The following is a 19,719-nucleotide window of genomic DNA, read 5'->3' as shown; positions in this document are numbered from 1 at the left end:
ATTTACCATGTTGCTCAGTTTGAAATGCTGGAAAGTCAGACATTAATCAGTTAATATGGTGAATGGGACTACAGAATCGGGCTCGAAAGACACATAATTGTAAATCAGGCGCCTGATTTGAACTTGAAGTTGAAAGTTAAATAAATATCTAGGTAGTTACTAAGTTCCAACTCTTTACTAAACCATGGATGAAACAGAGGTAGGAAGTTTCTTTTAAGTTTCTTATTTGAGTTTGACCACATTCGGTCCATGGATAAATTGTCCCAAACCATTCGAAATAATACAATACGTTAAGCAGCTGTTAAGTACATTGATTTAGAAGTAAACAGGTCTAGGAAAATCACTATATTTAGCTATATAGCTAAATCTACCTATATAGCTTTATTTACCTATATAATATAGCTTTATTTAGCTATTTCAGAGTAAATTTCTGTTTTATGAAAAGCAGACAAAAAGTCGCATAATGAGGCAGTATTAGTTTTCAACTTTGAAATGGACTGAAAACAATTCACCAAAAACCCACTTTTAAAAATGTTTCTCCTTTTGTGCAATTGCAGTCAGAGATCTAAAAGTTTTGGGGCTATGTATAACAGTTAATCTGTGAATAAGCAGCTACTTTAACAAAGAAAAGCAGTTTTGGTCAACAAGATAATTGATTGGTAATAATTCAGCACAATGCAAGGCAATCACACTTAGTCATGCCTCATTGCACTTCCAGTAATGGACAGCTATCCAAACAATAGAGATGCATTTTTTGGTTAAAAAGTGTTTAAAAGAGGCAATGTTTTTACTATCTATGCCCTACGTTGTTTTTATCAAACCTTTTTAAAAAAATATCAGCCATAATTTTCATGCGACTTTTTGTTTGCTTTTCATAAAACAGAAACTTATTCTAAAATAGCTAAATAAAGCTATATTATATAGGTAAATAAAGCTATATAGGTAAATTAAGCTATATAGCTAAATATAGTGATTTTCCTGGACCTGGTAAAAACTGAGTAACGTTCTTCTTCCATTAATTCGCATCCCACCTTCTGGTGTAACGTTAAATCACTATCAGAGACATGTAAAATATCATCATTCATCTCTGTTTTTAACTTTATATTTGTAGACGATGACAATAAATCTTTGAAATTTAGGTCTAAGAAAATGTTTGAATTAGTCTTGGACAGGTCCAGGAAAATTTATTTACCTATATAATATAGCTTTATTTAGCTATTTTAGAATAAGTTTCTGTTTTATGAAAAGCAAACAAAAAGTCGCATGAAAATTATGGCTGATATTTTTTTAAAAAGGTTTGATAAAAACAACGTAGGGCATAGATAGTAAAAACATTGCCTCTTTTAAACACTTCTTAACCAAAAAATGCATCTCTATTGTTTGGATAGCTGTTCATTACTGGAAGTGCGATGAGGCATGACTAAGTGTGATTGCCTTGCATTGTGCTGAATTATTACCAATCAATTATCTTGTTGACCAAAACTGCTTTTCTTTGTTAAAGTAGCTGCTTATTCACAGATTAACTGTTATACATAGCCCCAAAACTTTTAGATCTCTGACTGCAATTGCACAAAAGGAGAAACATTTTTAAAAGTGGGTTTTTGGTGAATTGTTTTCAGTCCATTTCAAAGTTGAAAACTAATACTGCCTCATTATGCGACTTTTTGTCTGCTTTTCATAAAACAGAAATTTACTCTGAAATAGCTAAATAAAGCTATATTATATAGGTAAATAAAGCTATATAGGTAGATTTAGCTATATAGCTAAATATAGTGATTTTCCTAGACCTGTTGGAACATATGTGATGTACATCAACAACTGGTCATTTACAGCAATAAGACTGCCTACAGTCTTAGCTCTTTTTAATCATGGTATTACATGTATATATTTTCGTACAATTCAATCCTTTTATTACATATTTATTATTGTTTTGTAACTTTTCAGGAGTTGCGACAAGAAGTCTATTCCTTGAAAAATAAGTTATCATCAGCTGCAAGCCAGGAGGCATGGTACCATGAGGAAATTGCACAACTTCAGACAATGAGGAAACAAGATCTAGACATACAAGATGCCCTTAAAGAAGAAGTGGTTAGATTACAAAGAAAGGTGATTTTTTTATGTCAAGATAATTTGAATTTTGAAGTCATCTTGTCAAAAGTCACAAATGAAGTCTGCTTGTTAAACCTTTATATTCATACAAAATTAATGTCTATAGGATTAATTTTAAATGTATCAAGTTTATTTTTAAATATTACTGTAAAGTGTGGAAATTTATTGTTAATTACATGAGTTTAATAGTAACAAGCTCAATATGTGCATGGATTATTTCTGTGATAAGGTACCAGAGTTATGCATTGTTCAAACTGAATAAAACATATATGTTATTAAATATGCAGAGGTGGAATATTTATGTGAAATCTTTCTTATTGCAAGTTTTGTGTAAATTAACTCAACATATAAAATTTCAATTTACAGTAGATCTATTTTAATGGTATATTTGTAATGGATGCCATTTTTTTTCATTTTTTTTTTGTGAGCTATATTTTTAAATTAACTAACTGTGGTTTTCATTGTAGATAGGGACCTTGGAAGAAGATATTGATCAACATAAATCTTCGGAGAACAATTTGAAATCTCAGATTCAGTCTCTTGAGAAGTTAGTAGAGAGCAATAAGACAATTAATGAGACATTGTCTCACTCTATTATGACAGAAGATAACACACAGCTGATGAATGAACTATGCTCTCTACAGAATGAAAATGTAAGAACTTACTTACACATAACATTTATGTTAGTACCTGGTAAGTGACAATGTGTTTTTATGTAGATCATATTTTGAAGAAGAAAAAAAAATTGTAAATTAAAGTACTTACCATGCTTATACTGTTCAGTAAAGCTAAAATTTAGGGGAAAAAACTTGAGGGAGAGTCATTTACTGTAGCTATGTTAAATCTGAAATCCATTATAACATGTCCATTACATTAGATATACATTGCATTAGATATAATTACGGTACTTAAATAAGGTATTAAAGTAGTAGATATTTACCAATATAAAGTACAGATGTAATGAATGATTTTTCTAGACACAGCTAAAGGGTGACCTCATTGAAATGAAACATGATTGTCAAAGTGCAATAATAGAACTAGAGAATCTGAAACAAAAAATGATTAACAAGGAACAAGAAATGGAGGAACTACAGTGTCAGATTACTACATATGTCAACACAATTGAGGTAAGTCAGGTCATGGTATTGTAACCATATCCATTTAATTATCTAATTGCTCTGATAAGATCAAAGTTTTGAAACTACATGTACATGTAATAGAAAAACTGAACAAGTATAAATCTTTTTTTCCCCACATCTTTCAGAAATGTCGGACAGAAATTATGGAGTTGAATGCACAGATTGATGTTTTACAAATGGAATCTCAGACCCAATCTTGCAAAGGAAATTCTCTATTTTCTGAGGTACTACATTCTGTATACTATATGAATGGAAGTAAATTACTGCATTTTTAAAAAGTAAGATTTGTTTACATACATGTAATTATTAGCATAATTTCATTTGTAATTTTAGGTTGAAGATAGAAGGGTAAAAGCTGAAAAATTAGTAAAGAAATATCAACTTTCCAATCAGCAGTTGAATCAACAAATACATAAATTAAAGGTAAGCCTATTACTGGGTTGCAAATAACCACTCGTCTACTAGCAAATGCTAGTGATTTAGTTCGTGGGCAACCAACTCTTGAAGATGTAATCTGCCACATGGCGAGTAAGAATTTCATCAGAACTTTTCCAGGACCTGACCATGCATTGATTCTACAATTAATTGCACTTTCATTATCACTTTTCCTACCAACAAAATGTTTTCTAGACCTTGAATCTCCTTAACATTATAACTTTCTGAGGCCTCAAAATAAAGGAAAACAAAATTTCATGCAATTTCATTCATTCATGGTGTCAAAATCATCAGGGAAATGAAAGATCGTGGACTGCAAAGTACACTTCTCAGAGATTAAAACACAAAAAGATTGAGAATTTTTTTTTACAAAGTGGAGAGAAAATTATGGGCCCCAAAATATCAATGTGGACTATTAAACTTGTAAAGTTGGGGGCCAACATGGCCTGTAAGGTTTTAATTGTTATTTGCAACTCTGTAGTACATGTACAGTATTATGGAAAACATTTCCCTCTAATCATTTAATTTATTTTCTACTGGACCTAGTTTGATATATTTTTTCATAAACCTTGATGGCTTGCTTAATTGATTTACAAGATGAGTACAATTAGTCAGAATATAATTTTAATTTGCTGTCTAATATTTGCGAGCAAAATATTGTCATTAACATGCCTTGAGAGTTGGGGGGATGGGAAGAAGAAAAGTGGTATTAAACTTATCTTTAAGTTAATGAAACGTTCCCTTGACTCAATAAAACAAAAAAATACCATCGGCATTCATAATTCCACTTTCCTGGAATGCATCATCATATTCAGTTCCAGACTTCAAGTTAAAAAGAGTTAACTCCCTCCATATCAGAATTTAGATCAAATTATATTATTTTCTAATTTATTAAAACACAGGTCAATTTTCTTTTTCCTGCAATATCATATTCTTAACAATAAAATCTTATTTACCTTATATGTAGATGCAGATGTTTACTTGTTTGGGGCTCAGTAAGGAGAAATCAGATGATAGTCGCATACAAAAACTGCAGAGTGAGGTTTGTCAGCTTCAGGAAGAAAAGAAACAACTTCTAGAAGAGATTCATCGTGCTCCAAAATCAGAGGTAAACGTAGGGGTAACTGCTAGGGCTGGGACAATATATTAAGATATCGATTCAATGTGAGGATGATATGCATATCGATATGTATGAAGAAATATCGCAAAAAAATCTGACTATGTTTTTCTTTGTTTACTTACCATTTTGGATTAAATATTCATTTCAATACAAAAAAAAGACATTTTATAACCAATTAAACATATCGTGATATATATCGTATCATGGCTCAAATATCGTGATACATATCGATATAGAAAAAGTTGTATCGTCCCAGCCCTAGTAACTACTTATACTTTGAGTTTTTAAAAAAAATTGTATCAGAAAACATTAAATTTGTGTTTGTTTTTGTTTCTTTTGTTTTTTGTTGTTATTGGTTTATTTTTTTTTAATTTTTTTTGGGGGGGGGATGTTTACTGTGAGTATCTGAGGTCAGTTCTGCAGTACATCTGCTACATCTCACATGTCGTCAGATCATTATCTTTTTAAATACACTTATAATGATCAATTTCTTTTTTTTCTTGGGGAGGGCAGAGGGAGGGGTGTTTACTGTGAGTATCTGAGGTCATTTCTGCAGTACATCTGCTACATCTCACATGTCGTTAGATCATTTTTTTTTTTTTTTAAAAAATACACTTATAATGATCAATTTCATGAAATACACAGTGAAACATGTGTACCTGTATGTAGTGTATTTTACATTTCAGAAGAATCAGAAGTCCTATTTTTAAGTTTATGAGGTAACAGACACTTTGGGTACATAGAAATTGTTCCAATTCAAGTCATGTGTCATCTTCTTCGCCATTCAAGACAATGTCACAGTTAATCCACTCTAATCTGACTTAATTTGTATAAATGTGAATTTTATCACACTGAATCTACAGTGGGTTAAGTTATATGTAAAAAAAAAATAGAATAACTTAACAAGTATAAACCATTGTTGGTTTTGATGTTAATCCACAATAGGAATTGTATTGTGAAATTTGATAAATTGAGTTGTTCATTAATTTAGTCATGAGTTACTGAGTCAGAACTCATTCTGGACAAGCTTTTAATAATTTTTGAAATCTCTTTTCAGATAGTGCTTCAGGGAGATGTTGAAAGAACATTAAAAGCAGGGGAGGTCAGTTCTGGGGAGGATTATGTGAAGTATCTACTAAGTATCATCGAAGCATCCAAGTAAGTATCTACTAAGTATCATCAAAGCATCCATCTGCTAAGTATCATCGAAGCATCCAAGTAAGTATCTACAAAGATCATCAAAGCATCCAAGCAAGTATCTACTAAGTATCATCAAAGCATCCAAGTAAGTATCTACTAAGTATCATCAAAGCATCCAAGTAAGTATCTACTAAGTATCATCAAAGCATCCAAGTAAGTATCTACTATAAAGTATCATCAAAGCATCCAAGTAAGTACTGATGCAGTTAGCTCTCTGAGTCTTGCAGTAAAGTTTCAAAAAATTGTTTTCTAACATTTAGTCAGTTAAACAGAAATTCATTTCTTTTTTTTAAAATACATTCATATAAGAACAACTGTGAACTTTATATAAAGTTCTGATTTCTTCTCTAGAACCACTGGGCGATTTCAACAAAACTTGTCATAAAGTAAACTTTGGTAAATGGGATTCAAAATTGTTGAAATAATGGGCCATACCCCTATAAATCATGGCAAGATGAATTGATTAAGCAATAGGAGAAAAATAGGTGGAGTCATTCAAAAATCTAAAAAAAAAAAAAAAAAAAGCCCCTGACCAGAGAAGAAAATTTAAGGAAAAGTTTCCCTGTAAATTGTTGATTCTGACAACTTTACTGAGAACATGTCCTCCGAGGCAAGGACAACAGGAGTCAAAATCATATAAAGAAAGATACAGTAAAGAGGTTTAGTTCCACACTACATGTATATACATTGTACATGTATAGTTTTCTGTAAACCTTTTATAATATAATATGTAGATCTGTATGAAATGGTATATTCCAGTGGATATTATGAACTGATTATGTGATCTTTATTTGCAGTGAAGAGACTGCAAAATTGAAAAATGAAGTCAAGGCACAGAAAATGCTTCTGTTAGCTGAGAAAGACACGGTTTTGTCATTGGAAAGAAAACAGTACGACATTGAAACCCAGAGGGAAAAGACAAGAGCTTTGTATTTAAAGGAAAAACTGAAAGTGGAAGAACTAAGAGCAAAATATGAACCTGGTAAGTGTATTTATAATCTATTAAACTGTAGTTGACTTTTTAAAGTATAAATAAATGTCTTTCACATGTTAGTAAACTAGGAATAAGACTATTTTTGAGCATTTCATTCTTTTGTCATAATTTTCAGTTAGAGTTGAAGTTTTCTCCTTCTTAACTTGATATATCATGTGATGTTCAGCTCAGAATTTACTTTGTTAACCAAAACAAATATTCATTAAAGAAAAAATGAAGAATGAACCAGCTTCTAGGAGGGGCAAGCTTGAAAAGTTGCCATCAGTGTCAGATAACTCTCTAAAGGAAGTGAAATGTGAGAGAAAAAGGAGGGAGAGTTCCAGAGCTGTGAGGGAACTTCATCTGGACGAGACTGCAGTCAACAATGAAAATACAGACCCTGAGTCAGATACAGCGGAGAAAAGAACAGACAGTGATATAGAATACAAAAAGACTAAATCTGTTAGTCTCAGCGATGAAATTAAAATGATGGACACTGAGGGAGGGGTAGAAATTGGTTCCCTGTCCCAGAATGATCACTCTGAAAGTTGTGGTTCATATGAAAAGCCTGTGAAGAGTAAAGGTCGTAAGGTCGCCAATATTGTCAAAGCTGAGATCCCTGACTCCAAAGTAAATGAATGTTCTCCACAATGATAATGGTGATTGTTTTTAGCACAAGAATTTGAAATTTCAAGAAGTGTGTCTCCTGTAGATCATTATGGTTCTTTGCAACACGTCCCATCACAGTTTGAAAGTGAAAAAAATTTGGATGGCAATTTTTTTTCTATGTACACATATGTTGTCAAGGTTAATTCTGAAATTGAAATATTCAGATTTGATAATAAACTATTGTATTCTTTTTAACAACCCCCCCCCCCCCCCAAAAAAAAAAATCAGGGTAAAATGGGGCCTTTAACTTACCTTGATCTTTAAAATGTTTAAGCAATATTTTAATTTGTGTATACTACAAGTTCATCCCCCTCCAGTTAAGTTGGTTGAGTTTTGTGTAGAACCATGAGGATGCAAAAAAAGTGTGATTATTTATTATATATCTCACAGAATATTTTATTGTTATTTAAACTGTTTACTAATACATGTATAACAAAAAAAGTTGTAGATCTGTTGACGAAAAAAATGTAGATTTTTGTTATTATATTTTTATATATTTGATCAGGTTGAGATATTATGTTGAATCATTGTTCCCAAATGAGACATTGTTCCCAAATACATTCAACAGTGAAAAATTCAATGTAAGTAGTGCTCTGAATGAAGACCACATTATCGCTATCAGAAATTGAAATTAAAAATTAAATGCTCATCTTTGTCATCTATGCATTTTATAAAAAGAAAATTTTATCAAACAGTTGTACTGACTTTTACATTTTGAAGATTTTTATGCCTTACCATAAAAATTAATAATTACATGTGTAATAAAAACAAAAATAAGCTCATTTTTGTTTAAAGAATATTTTGAAGACAAAATTTGCTCAAAGAGCTGGGGTGTGTTCAAGATCCTAGCTGCTTTGTAGCTTCACATAGAACTTGATTTTGAACGATTTGCGAGAGTAGTCGCTACATAGAAAAAGGTAGCATAAATACTAAATCAAAGATGGTTACCTTTGTTATCAATATAAACATTGCACAACACACTAACAGAAACTGAAGTTTTATATGATGTCATGTATATCTTAATGCATTTAATCGTTACGCATATTTTTGCATGACTTCATCCTAGATTCTTCCAAAAGTTAATGATAAGTTGATTACTGAAAAATTTGTATCTGAAATCTGACTCTTAACAACTAGTTGAGCAGTCCATTCGAGAAAGCTAGATATCTTAGCACCTAGTGGTTTATTGGCCATGAAGGCTTGAAATTGCAGATATGTTTGAAGGAGATGGGTGAACAAGGCACACAGAATGCCTGTAGCTTCAAATATGTAAAATCATGATCAGCATGTGAATTTAGTATTTAGAGGAAAGTTCTCATTATTGTAATTTAAGAAATTATGATGAACAAATCTTTTCTGAGGAAAATTTTCTCAACAAAAATTATTTGTTATTAAAAAATAATGTGGTATTCGTGGTGTTCGAACCCTAGCAATAAAAATCCTGAGTATCATTTTCCTTTGAGACTAACACGCTAATCACTACGTTACAAAGCTCCTGATGAATGGTGGCATTTCAATCATATGCATGTTTGTGATATGACCCTTGACTAAATAAGACTTCAAGTATTTCTCGGAAAGATCAGAAAGTTGTGTCATAAAGGGGATATTTAACGTATATTTGGGTCTTTGCTCCACGTTTTTGTTAACCAGAAAAATGTATATTTTTACGCAAACTTTGAGGATAAACTTTTAAAAATATGGAGCGAAGACCCACTCATATCGAAAAATTGTGTTATAGTATGAGAAAATGATCTTTTTTGTCTTCATTAGTGTGTGTATGCTTTTTCCTCGTCAAATAATTTCGATCTTTGTGAGATTTTTTTTGCAAATTGTGAAGATTTTACATAGAGTATACTTTAATTTTAGACGAAATATCGAGGAAAATTTTGTTATAATTGAGATTTAATTTTTCACTTTCATGTTTTTCGTACTATAGGCATTGCGCTCGCCTTGTTCGCCCATTTTCTTTGCTTTCTGTCCCCGACTCCCCGCTTTCACTGAAAGTGGGGATATTAATTTGGGTCTGACTGTCCATCTGTCTATCATTCTGTGTTTGAGCTTTTGCAATGAAATGTTATATCACAACTCTTTATGGCCTAGGAAAGACCCCTATTGATTTTTAGATTCAAAGGTCAAGGTTTGAACTTAATACATTCTGCTGTGTGTTAAATTTTCGTTTCTGAACAATATCTCAAAAAGTTTGAACTTTTCCAGTAAAATTTTATATCACAACTTCCTATGGCCTACAGAAGACCCCTGGTGATTTTGAGTTTAAAAGCTCAAGGTCATAAATTCATAACTGGTTCATTGCCCCAAAAAAAAAAGTTTCAGATGATAGCTTTATTTCTCTTTGTGTGTGTTTGGTTTTTTTTTAATGAAATTTTATATCGTAGCTCTCAGTGTCTTAAGACCCCGATTGATTTCAAGGTCAAGATAAAAAATTCATACATTAAAAAAAAATGGTTTTCCAGATGATAATAGTTCTTGAGCTTTTTTCAATGAAATTACAAGATATACATGTACATGTAATTCTCTGTGAGTTAAAAAGAATCTTCTTGATTTTGAGGTTAAAAAATCAAGGTCAGAAATTTATACGTTGCAAGTAAATGGTTTCAGATAATAAGTTTTCTTTAAGCCTTTTCAATGAAATTTTATATCTAAGTTTCAATGTCTTAAAGAAGACTTCTATTGATTTTTAGGTCAAAAGGTCAAGGTCAGAAATTTGTATCTTGCATAAAATCATTTCCGGTTGATAACCGGTTTAGTTCTCTTAGAGGTTTTGCAATGAAATTTTAACCTTTAGCTATAGTCAATATATTTGAATTGGTGATATCACCTTTTCAATTTGAATGAGTGATATCACCTAGGTGATATCTATCTCTTGTACCTGTATGTTCATGTTTTAGCAACATATAACCAGCTCTCATTTTGAGATACATTTAGGAAGTAGGCATTGAAATTGCTGCGCGAAACGCATAAATTTGCCTCAAAAGTGAGTTTCACAATAATCTAAATTTACAAATTGGCAAATTCATGTTTTTATAATTGTCTTTGGAGTTGACCTTGAATAGATTCATGATTTTCTTTAAGCTCTGTTTTGTTAATCTACAATATCTTTTTTTTTCTTTCTTCCTTTTTTTCTCTATCTCAACAGAATTGGCATCAGGTTCTTTGTTTTTAAGCATATCTAAAATAGCTACATATAAGCTATACCTGGACCAGCTTGTGTGAAATGCCAGTATTAAATTCCAGATGAATGGAAAGTTTAACGGTTCTGAGTCGGATCCATTCCAAAATAATAATGAGTTTTATACATAAAAGGATGCTTTTCTGCAACTGATTTGTGTTTCCCGGTAAACCGAGTTGTCAGATTCATAGCTTTGGAGCAGGTCTAATGTGGACCAAGTTGCATGGATTGTACATCAGGGATGATCGAATACTATTGCAGGATTGTTTTTTTTTTTTTTTATTTAAGACGAGATTTAAGCTAAAACAAATTAATTCTAAGTAATGTGGATTCAAAGGGGGGGGGGGGGGTAATTATAAACCCTGGGGGAAACGTTGGGCTAAAATCAGACATCCAAATTACACACGTTGCCTAGTGAGCAAACACCAAGCAGCTTCATTTTATTTGAATTTCTGTATATTATCTTTATCTTTAAAAATTACTTTTAGATATTTGAACGTCCATGTTGAACATCACAAAATATCTTAAATTCTTTCAAGGACATTAGTTTTTGCCAATCAAAGAAGAATTAGTGTGTTTTTCCATCATGAACACAACTTGTCAAGAACGTAAGAAATAAACTTTTTATGACTTTGTTTTCTTTCAAGTCCATCAAAATCATGTTACAGTGAAAACATTTGAGAAAAACAGTGTAAAGGTGTTTTGTTTTGTACTTGGACAGGGAAGTTTCTTGTTGTATCGGCAATTACATGTACCTGGATAATTAAAAAAAAAAAAAACAAAGGGGAAAAAACAAACAAATACGCATATATTCGGCCTGCAAATAGGAATTGCGTTGTTATATATTTTTCTTTTCATCTCTTAATTCTTCAAAATGATCAGATTATTCACAAGTTAAAACTGTGAGCAAGAAAACACAACGTAAATTCAAACTTTAAAAAAAAAAACAAACTCGATTTCAATGCTTAAATTGGTATAAAGATAATGTAGATTTTTGTATTAATTTGGACCCATATGGTTCATTGACATTTTTATCCTAGGGGTGTTTGTGGTTCGAATTTGAACCAGCAGTTAATTAGTACAGTGTATATACATTCAATACATACATTTACATGTACATGTAAGCGCTCCCAATCTAAATTTGCAAAGGGGGAAACGTTTACTTCTATAGGAATACCTTCTCTATACTATAAAATCATCAATCATGATTTTATAGGGTAGAGAGGTAGACCTATGGACGTAGACTTATTTCCTTGTTTACGAAGTTAGATTGGGAACGCCTGTGATTCAACATTGTGGTCCTCAAATATTGGATTAGATTGTAAACCTGCTACATAATATGGGATGGTTTTCAGACAAGAAATACTACAAAAAGATATCTTTGAAGTCAGAGCAGGGGGAGGGGGGTCTATAAAGAAACAAACTTCAGTTTTAGCGTCGTTCGGTATAGATTAGAAGAACAATGTAGTATACTTGTAATTCAAATCCATTGAAATATTTTTCCATACACAATATATTACATAACACTGAATAATTTCCTAAGGGACAAGTTTAGATAGGGAAAGCTTAGTGGAAGTTTAGATATGCAAAACTACATGTAAGGGCATCTAGTGTTACACTAATTCCGTATTTAATACTCTCACCAAGTAATTATCATTTATACAGAAAGACCAAAGTTCAGACATGATGATCTAAAACTCGGTTTTACTCAAATATAAGACCTGTACTTATAATGTCGAAGAAATAAAACATGTGAATATTTAATACCCGTGTAAAAGTTCCTTAATGTGTACTTAACAAAGTCAAAATAGATATGTGGGTAAAACTTTATGTAGCTGTCTTACCTGTGTTTAACAATATTTTTTTTCTTTGAACAAGTACAACATACATGTAGTTGATTCAGAACTTCCTCAATTTTGAGGATTCCGAATTAAGTTAGAGAGGACTTGTTTTACCATTTCATTGTTAATTTTTTCAGAAGGAGAACCTTAGGGTTTAATTTGTCTTACTGTAAAAACCAGGTGATGGTAGCAAGGGGGTATTTAGTCTTAGAACCTCAAAACCTTTGGTGAGATGACAGTAGAGATCAGCTGAACTCAGTGCTCCTTGCAAATAATTTATTGAGAATTTAGATACCAAAATATCGTACAACAATAATCATGCATGCACGTCCCAGGACGATAAATTTGGCATCCTAGAAAAAAAACCACCTTTATTTGAGATAATATTTTCAAAATTAGAAACATAAAATAGAAATGGATGACCATGTTTACATGCACTAGCTATTATCAAATGCTTAAATGCAGATTTTTAATAGTTGACTCGGTTTATAAAAAACAATTCTAGGAAATATATCAAAATGCGTATTTTCCCCTACGAACTATACAATAAATGATTAACAATATGCGTTTATTGACTGTGTTTTCGAGCAACGTGCGTTTTGTCGAACCCAAAAAACAAAATGTTTGCCTTAGGCTGTTAGGGGAATATTTTATTCGATTTTTTTATGACCGCTCAGTAAAACGTCGAAAATGTTAGACTTTTTAAATACAGATTTATATAGGAATAAATTTTTAATGCTGTATTATTATTATTCCGCAATGCGGGTATAGGAAATTTACATCATGGAAGCCAGCACAAGATACTTGTATGCCCCCCCCCCCAAAAAATAATAAAAATGATAATAGATATAATAAATGGTATAACAAAACATTTATTGACTGGGTTCTCGGGCAAAATGCGTTTTTTCGACCCCTCGAACCTAACGGCCTCAGGCAAAAATTTTCCTTGGGTCAGACAAAAGGCATGTTGTCCTCGAACCCAGTAAATAAATGTGTATTATTTGTTATTTTTTCAGTTCTTAAAATTGAGGGAATGAATTACAAAATAAACATTCGCTGTATTGAATACTAATATTCCCACAATTGTTGAATTCATTTTTTCAACTCTTTACCTTACAAAGAAATGAATGTACGGTACGTAACTCCTATTGTGGCTGACAAAAATGTCTAAAAACACATACATGCACAAGACCACAAAACGTTTAGCTATAATAGTTACTAGTACCTTGCAACTAAAATATTTTAAAATCTAGTCTTACAACCAACGGAAAATTCCAATTTTTTTTTTGTTAGGGACTGTGTGCTTTCTGTTTTGGTTTAACAAAATAAAACCTTGCTACAGACCGGAAAATCCTAGTCGAACAACGAGTGGAACAAGATATTCTGCAATAAAGTGCTTAAACTGTCACCTCGGGACCAATACTTTTGTGTTGTTGCTCGCATTCTACGTCCTCTACGTTCTAAACTATTACTCATTACATTATTTTTGTGTTTTCTGGAAATGTTCGAGTGGTGTTCTTGCAAATTATACAACATCCAAAATACCTGTACCACGGCAGCCATTTTAGCCAAACTATATAAACCGAAAAATCTCTAACTACTGTGATCCTTTATTACTTGTTGCCATGGAAACCTGGACCAGTTATTTGTTGCAAGCAGTTGCCTTGGTTGTGATCCTACTGGACACAGTGTACAGTCAGTCTAGAGATGACCCTCCCACCTGGAATGATTATTTCTAAAGGTAAATAATCTAACGACAGAAGGGGGTATACAGGTGCTAAATAACGATGTCGATTTTGTCAAAAAAGGTGCATGTTGATCAATCCCATGCATGATGCTAGATAAAAAAGAGGCGCGTATCGGGGTGAAATAAAAATGGGATATATTACTAGTCTATAAAATGCTGACATCGCAGGCTTGCTTCTGTTTTGCATGATGCATGACATTTAATCAATAAATAACAATATATATAATAGTGATATTAGATTATTGGTGTCAAATGTTTTTTCCTTATAAAAACAAGTTAGATACTATATTTAGACATATTTTAGGAAAACAAAAACATTTACAAAGAATTCCAAAGTCATCGTGCCAAGCAACGCAATTTGGACATTTTTATCTCCTTCAGACATAAAGCCACGAAACGACAGAAAGTGCAACATGCAAGGAAGTTATTTAAAAATGTCGTGAATTGTTTCCTTCTTGTTTCAAATTTTCTTGTATTACAACCTCTAAAACATCCAGCGTAGTACAGTTTTTACGTTGTTTTCAACATTTTGAGACTATATAAGCTACGCCCCAATAGTTGGTCTTCACTCGACGTTTTAACGCAGAGTCCTTCTATAACAAGTAACTGAAGTATCCGAGATGGAATCAGTTCGCCAGTTTCTCTACCAGGCTGCAACATTGGCTATGGTAGCCATGCTCCAGATGGCGTTTGCTCAATACCAGCCCGATCAAAACGGCGAATTCTTATACGGCAATTACAGATACCTCAACGGATACCGTTACTAAGGTAAGGTGCGCGAATCCCCTAAACTGCTGGGGTTTAGCTTTGGTCTCTCGGCATCATTGCTGACTGCTTGTCTGCAAAATTACAGTTTTAATGGTGCAGAAAAATGGTAAATAAATTTTTCATTTTTTTTTTTGAATCTGAAAAGGGAAGTGAAGACCGTTTTCAGGGGTCAATAATGAGAAAACGATATGCTTGATTGTTAAGTTTTGCAGTTTGACATGTCGGGTACTATCAGTTATCCTCATATCGGAAATAATGTTTTTTTTTTTTTTTAATTATTATTTATTCAAATTCTTTTCAGATTGTCTTAATGTTTTCTACACTCTTGTATCATACTTTTTAGATAAGAAAATCGTTTTGCACTGTATGTAGGTCTGGCCCAATATGTCAGGAAGATTCCCATAAATAACAATTAACCTTATATGCACTGTTGTGTTTTCTGACACAAACGTCGATTTTAACACCTAAATCTGTTTTACTTTTGTTAAAGAAATTATTAATAGTAAGTTGAACCAAGCCCATAGCAACGGTTTCCAAAGGGGGGGGGGGCAACTTCCAATAAAAATCTGACAAACAAAAGGAAAAAACTAAACTGACGAAAAGGGGGGGGGGCAACTTCCCAAAATTATCTGACAATCAAGAAAAAAAGCTAATTTACCCGGGAATTTGCCAGTGCTCGACCTTACAACATTAAAAAGTGTGTGTGGGGGGGGGGGGGGCAACCATCATCTAAATAAAAGAAAATTTACTATAGCAAAATACTATACTCAGAAAAAAGTGGGGGTCGCCTCCTCCCCTCCCTCTGGCCCCTACGTGCCTGTGAATAAAATTACAGGTACCAAGTATGATAGTAAAGATCAGTATTACTTTGAAATTTTGCTATAGAATTTATCATTTAAAACCTAGAAATTCTTCACAAATTTGTCTTAGATCCCTGCTTATGTATTTGCACTGCTTTGCTTTTAGTCTTAATCTATGTAGGACGAGGGAATTTATTTAAATGTTAACAATACTGTATGTACATGTTATACCAAAAATAGTAGGAACTTTGTTCAAACTAGCTGTTTTACACAATCACCTGCATACTTTTTGTTTAATACATAGTGATACAACTGTTTCATTTTTATTTTCTAAGAAATCATTAACGATATTCCAGTGTCTACATCGTAAACAAAAAGTTTAACATTTGTTATTTCTGTATTTAAGATTCAACGATTGTTTTTGGGCCAGTGATGTATGAACGTACGGCAATGGAAACTAGTCAGCAAAAAGAAAATAGCTTGTCAACATCGTATTTATAGTAACAGTGTTGGTGGCCAAAACATTTGTTGCATATTAATTATTCAGAGGTCAATAAATAATCGTTGTTTCTATTATTTGTCTTTCCTTTTTTCATCTTAAGCTTCGTCAAATTCTTCAGTTTTGTTTTTCAAATACTTTGTACACAGTTGAAGTCCTAAATGTAAAAAAGATGTTTTTGTGAAACATTGATGCCCCCTTATGGCGAAGTGATCATGATGAAGGTGAAAGTTTATGAAATGCACGTCAGACTCCAAGGTCAAAAGATCAAAAATATTGGTATCAAAAGAAAAGTCTTGTCATAAGGAATACACCTGTGAAATATGAAAGCCATAAAACAAACCGTTCAAAAGTTATGGCCAAGATTAAAGTTTTTCGAAAGTAGGTCAAACGCCAAGGTCAAAATTAATCAGTGGTACCCAAGGGAATATCTTGGCAAAAGGAATACGCATGTGAAATATGAAAGGCCTAGCACTTATCAAAAGTTATGGCCAAGATTAAAGTTTTTCAAAAGTAGGTCAAACTCCAATATCAAGAGCAAAATGTAATAAGAGGCCCATGGGCCACATCGCTCACCTGAGCACATTGGCTAGGAAAAAAAGCAAAAATCAGTACAGTATTGAAAAGTTTACAGGGAGGGGGGGGGGGGGGTGTTGAATTTTAAACTACCTGATGATGCTTTCATATCAATATAACAAATGACTTTGTTGTTCTTGAGCAGCAGATTTTTTCCCATATATTCATTTGTAAAAATTTGATCCCCCATTGTGGCCCCAACCTATCCCCGGGGTAATGATTTGAACAAACTTGAATCTTCACTATCTGAGGATGCTTCCATATAAATATGACCAATCATGGCTTTACTGTTCTTAAGAAGAAGATTTTTAACGATATTTTCCTATATATTTCTATGTAAAACTTTGATCCCCCATTGTGGCCCCACCCTACCCCCGGGGGTCATGATTTGAACAAACTTGAATCTTCACTATCTGAGGATGCTTCCATGTAAATATGACCAATCATGGCTTTGCTGTTCTTAAGAAGAAGATTTTTAAAGATATTTTCCTATATATATATATATCTATGTAAAACTTGCATCCCCCATTGTAGCCCCACCCTACCCCCGGGGGTCATGATTTGAACAAACTTGAATCTTCACTATCTGAGGATGCTTCCATATAAATATGACCAATCATGGCTTTGCTGTTCTTAAGAGGAAGATTTTGAAAGATATTTTCCTATATATTTCTATGTAAAACTTGGATCCCCCATTGTGGCCCCACCCTACCCCCGGGGGTCATGATTTGAATAAACTTGAATCTACACTACCTGAGGATGCTTCCATATAAATATGACCAATCATGGCTTTGCTGTTCTTGAGAAGAAGATTTTTAAAGATATTTTCCTATATATATCTATGTAAAACTTGGATCCCCCATTGTGGCCCCACCCTACCCCCGGGGGTCATGATTTGAACAAATTTGAATCTACACTACCTGAGGATGTTTTTACATAAGTTTCATCTTTCCTGGCCCAGTGGTTCTTGAGAAGAAGATTTTTAAATGATGCCATTATTTTTTCACTAATTCCTAATTATCTCCCCTTGAAAGAGGGCGTGGCCCTTCATTTGAACAAACTTGAATTCCCTTCACCCAAGGATGCTTTGTGGCAAGTTTGGTTGAATTTGGCCTAGTGGTTCTTGAGAAGAAGATGAAAATGTGAAAAGTTTACGACAACGACGACGACGCCAACGACGACAACGACGACGACAGATAACGAACAAATTTTGATCAGAAAAGCTCACTTGAGCCTTTGGCTCAAGTGAGCTAAAAACTATTGGTACCCAAGGGAAGGTCTTGTCACAAGAAATACCTATGTGAAATATGAAAGCCCTGACACTAACCAAAAAATATGGCCAAGGTTAAAGTTTTTCAAGAGTAAGTCAACTCCAAAGTCAAGGTCAAATGATCAAAAATGCTGGTATCCAAGGAAAGGTCTAATCTCTCTACATTACCTATTAGATAATTTCTCTACATCAAGATTTGTAACATTGTTTATTCATAACAATCTTTAATTTAACCGTTTAAAAGTGAACAATAAATTGACTTAAAAAAAGTTTATCTAGGCTTTGTTATGTGACAGTATACGCGCATGTATGTTAGCCTCTAAATGTACATGTATTTCCTTCATGTGCAATTAAGTGTGCAAATAATGGCCTAACAATTAGTATGAAAAATGTTAGTCAGCATTTGACTTAATGACAGGTTGTATTTGCTGACAAGTTCATTGTATCGACCATAAAACTTGCGAAATGATGACTTCAAACGATATCCTTGTTTCATTAACTTATTTGTCAATAGCTTGCCTCGTTTTAGAAATTGTTCATATGTAGAGCATGTTCTATCGAATCAACTGGGAGACAAGAAACCCATATGCAGGTGATAAGGGTATATTGCTACATAAGTAAGGGAAGTTGACGATTGAAAAAATTGAAGTCATCACGTTTATCATAAAGCTTTGTTGTTAGGTTACCATTAAAGTCTTTTTCTAGTAAAATATCCAAATATGAAACAGATGTGTCAGACTCTGTGGTATCTTTTATTTCAAGTTCACTGGGATATATCGAGTCGACATATGAATGGCAGTAACTTTTGTTAATTGATAATACGTCGTCGATTTATCTAAATGTCGAGTTGAACGCCACAGCAAGTGTTTTCTTCTTCTCATTTAGAAGTTTTTGAATAAATTTTGTTTCATATGAATACAAAAATAGGTCTGCTAATAAGAGGGTGCAATTGGTACCAATGGGAATTCCAACAGATTGTTGGAAGACCTGATCTCCAAAAACTACATATTGTCAATCAGAAACTCAAGCATCTTTTTAAAATCAACTTCAGAGTACCTGTGTGTACAATCAGATTGCAGATTGTTTACAACAAAACAATTTTGCAAATGACCAATGACAAGGTAAGTATATACACGAGTTCCATTTTTATTTAAAAAAAAAAGAGGCTGTCTATGATGTCAAAAAGCTTAGACTTTGTAACATCAACTTATTTGTGAATAGCTTGACTCGTTTTAGATTTTTTTTTTCCATAGAACATACTCTTGCGTATCGTATCAACTGCGAGACATAAACTCTATACACAGGAGACAATGGTATATTGCTGCCTAAATAAGGGAAGTCATCACGTTTATCATAACGTTTAACCGTTAGTTTGCCATTAATGTC

General features: G+C 32.8%; 1 protein-coding gene and 1 long non-coding RNA gene across 2 annotated transcripts; both read left to right on the top strand.

Annotated features, from left to right (window-relative positions):
- Positions 1-115: 115 nt before the first annotated feature.
- On the top strand, positions 116-8,098 carry LOC133205332 (protein Spindly-B-like). The gene is made up of 10 exons (XM_061341121.1): positions 116-199; positions 1,945-2,106; positions 2,577-2,762; positions 3,087-3,236; positions 3,374-3,472; positions 3,582-3,671; positions 4,651-4,791; positions 5,861-5,961; positions 6,801-6,985; positions 7,206-8,098. The coding sequence occupies exons 1-10, from the start codon at positions 185-187 to the stop codon at positions 7,628-7,630; spliced, it is 1,554 nt and encodes a 517-aa protein (XP_061197105.1). The 5' UTR covers positions 116-184; the 3' UTR covers positions 7,631-8,098.
- A 6,792-nt stretch (positions 8,099-14,890) lies between these two features.
- LOC133206304 (uncharacterized) lies at positions 14,891-16,564 on the top strand. Its single transcript, XR_009723736.1, has 2 exons — positions 14,891-15,188; positions 16,395-16,564. It is a non-coding gene; the product is annotated as an uncharacterized LOC133206304 (long non-coding RNA).
- The last annotated feature ends 3,155 nt before the right edge of the window (positions 16,565-19,719 follow it).

This window comes from Saccostrea echinata, unplaced genomic scaffold (assembly GCF_033153115.1).
Source record: "Saccostrea echinata isolate AGI-Se365-2 ecotype Australia unplaced genomic scaffold, CSIRO_AGI_Sech_v1 ptg000054l, whole genome shotgun sequence".
NCBI lineage: Eukaryota > Metazoa > Mollusca > Bivalvia > Ostreida > Ostreidae > Saccostrea > Saccostrea echinata.
This window is presented reverse-complemented; position numbering and strand designations above follow the sequence as displayed.

Excerpts from the sequence above, each read along its gene's own strand:
- LOC133205332 (XM_061341121.1), top strand. Across the intron at positions 2,107-2,576 it reads TGGTTAGATTACAAAGAAAG|ATAGGGACCTTGGAAGAAGA; the intron begins GTGATTTTTTTA and ends TTTTCATTGTAG. Across the intron at positions 3,473-3,581 it reads GAAATTCTCTATTTTCTGAG|GTTGAAGATAGAAGGGTAAA; the intron begins GTACTACATTCT and ends TTGTAATTTTAG.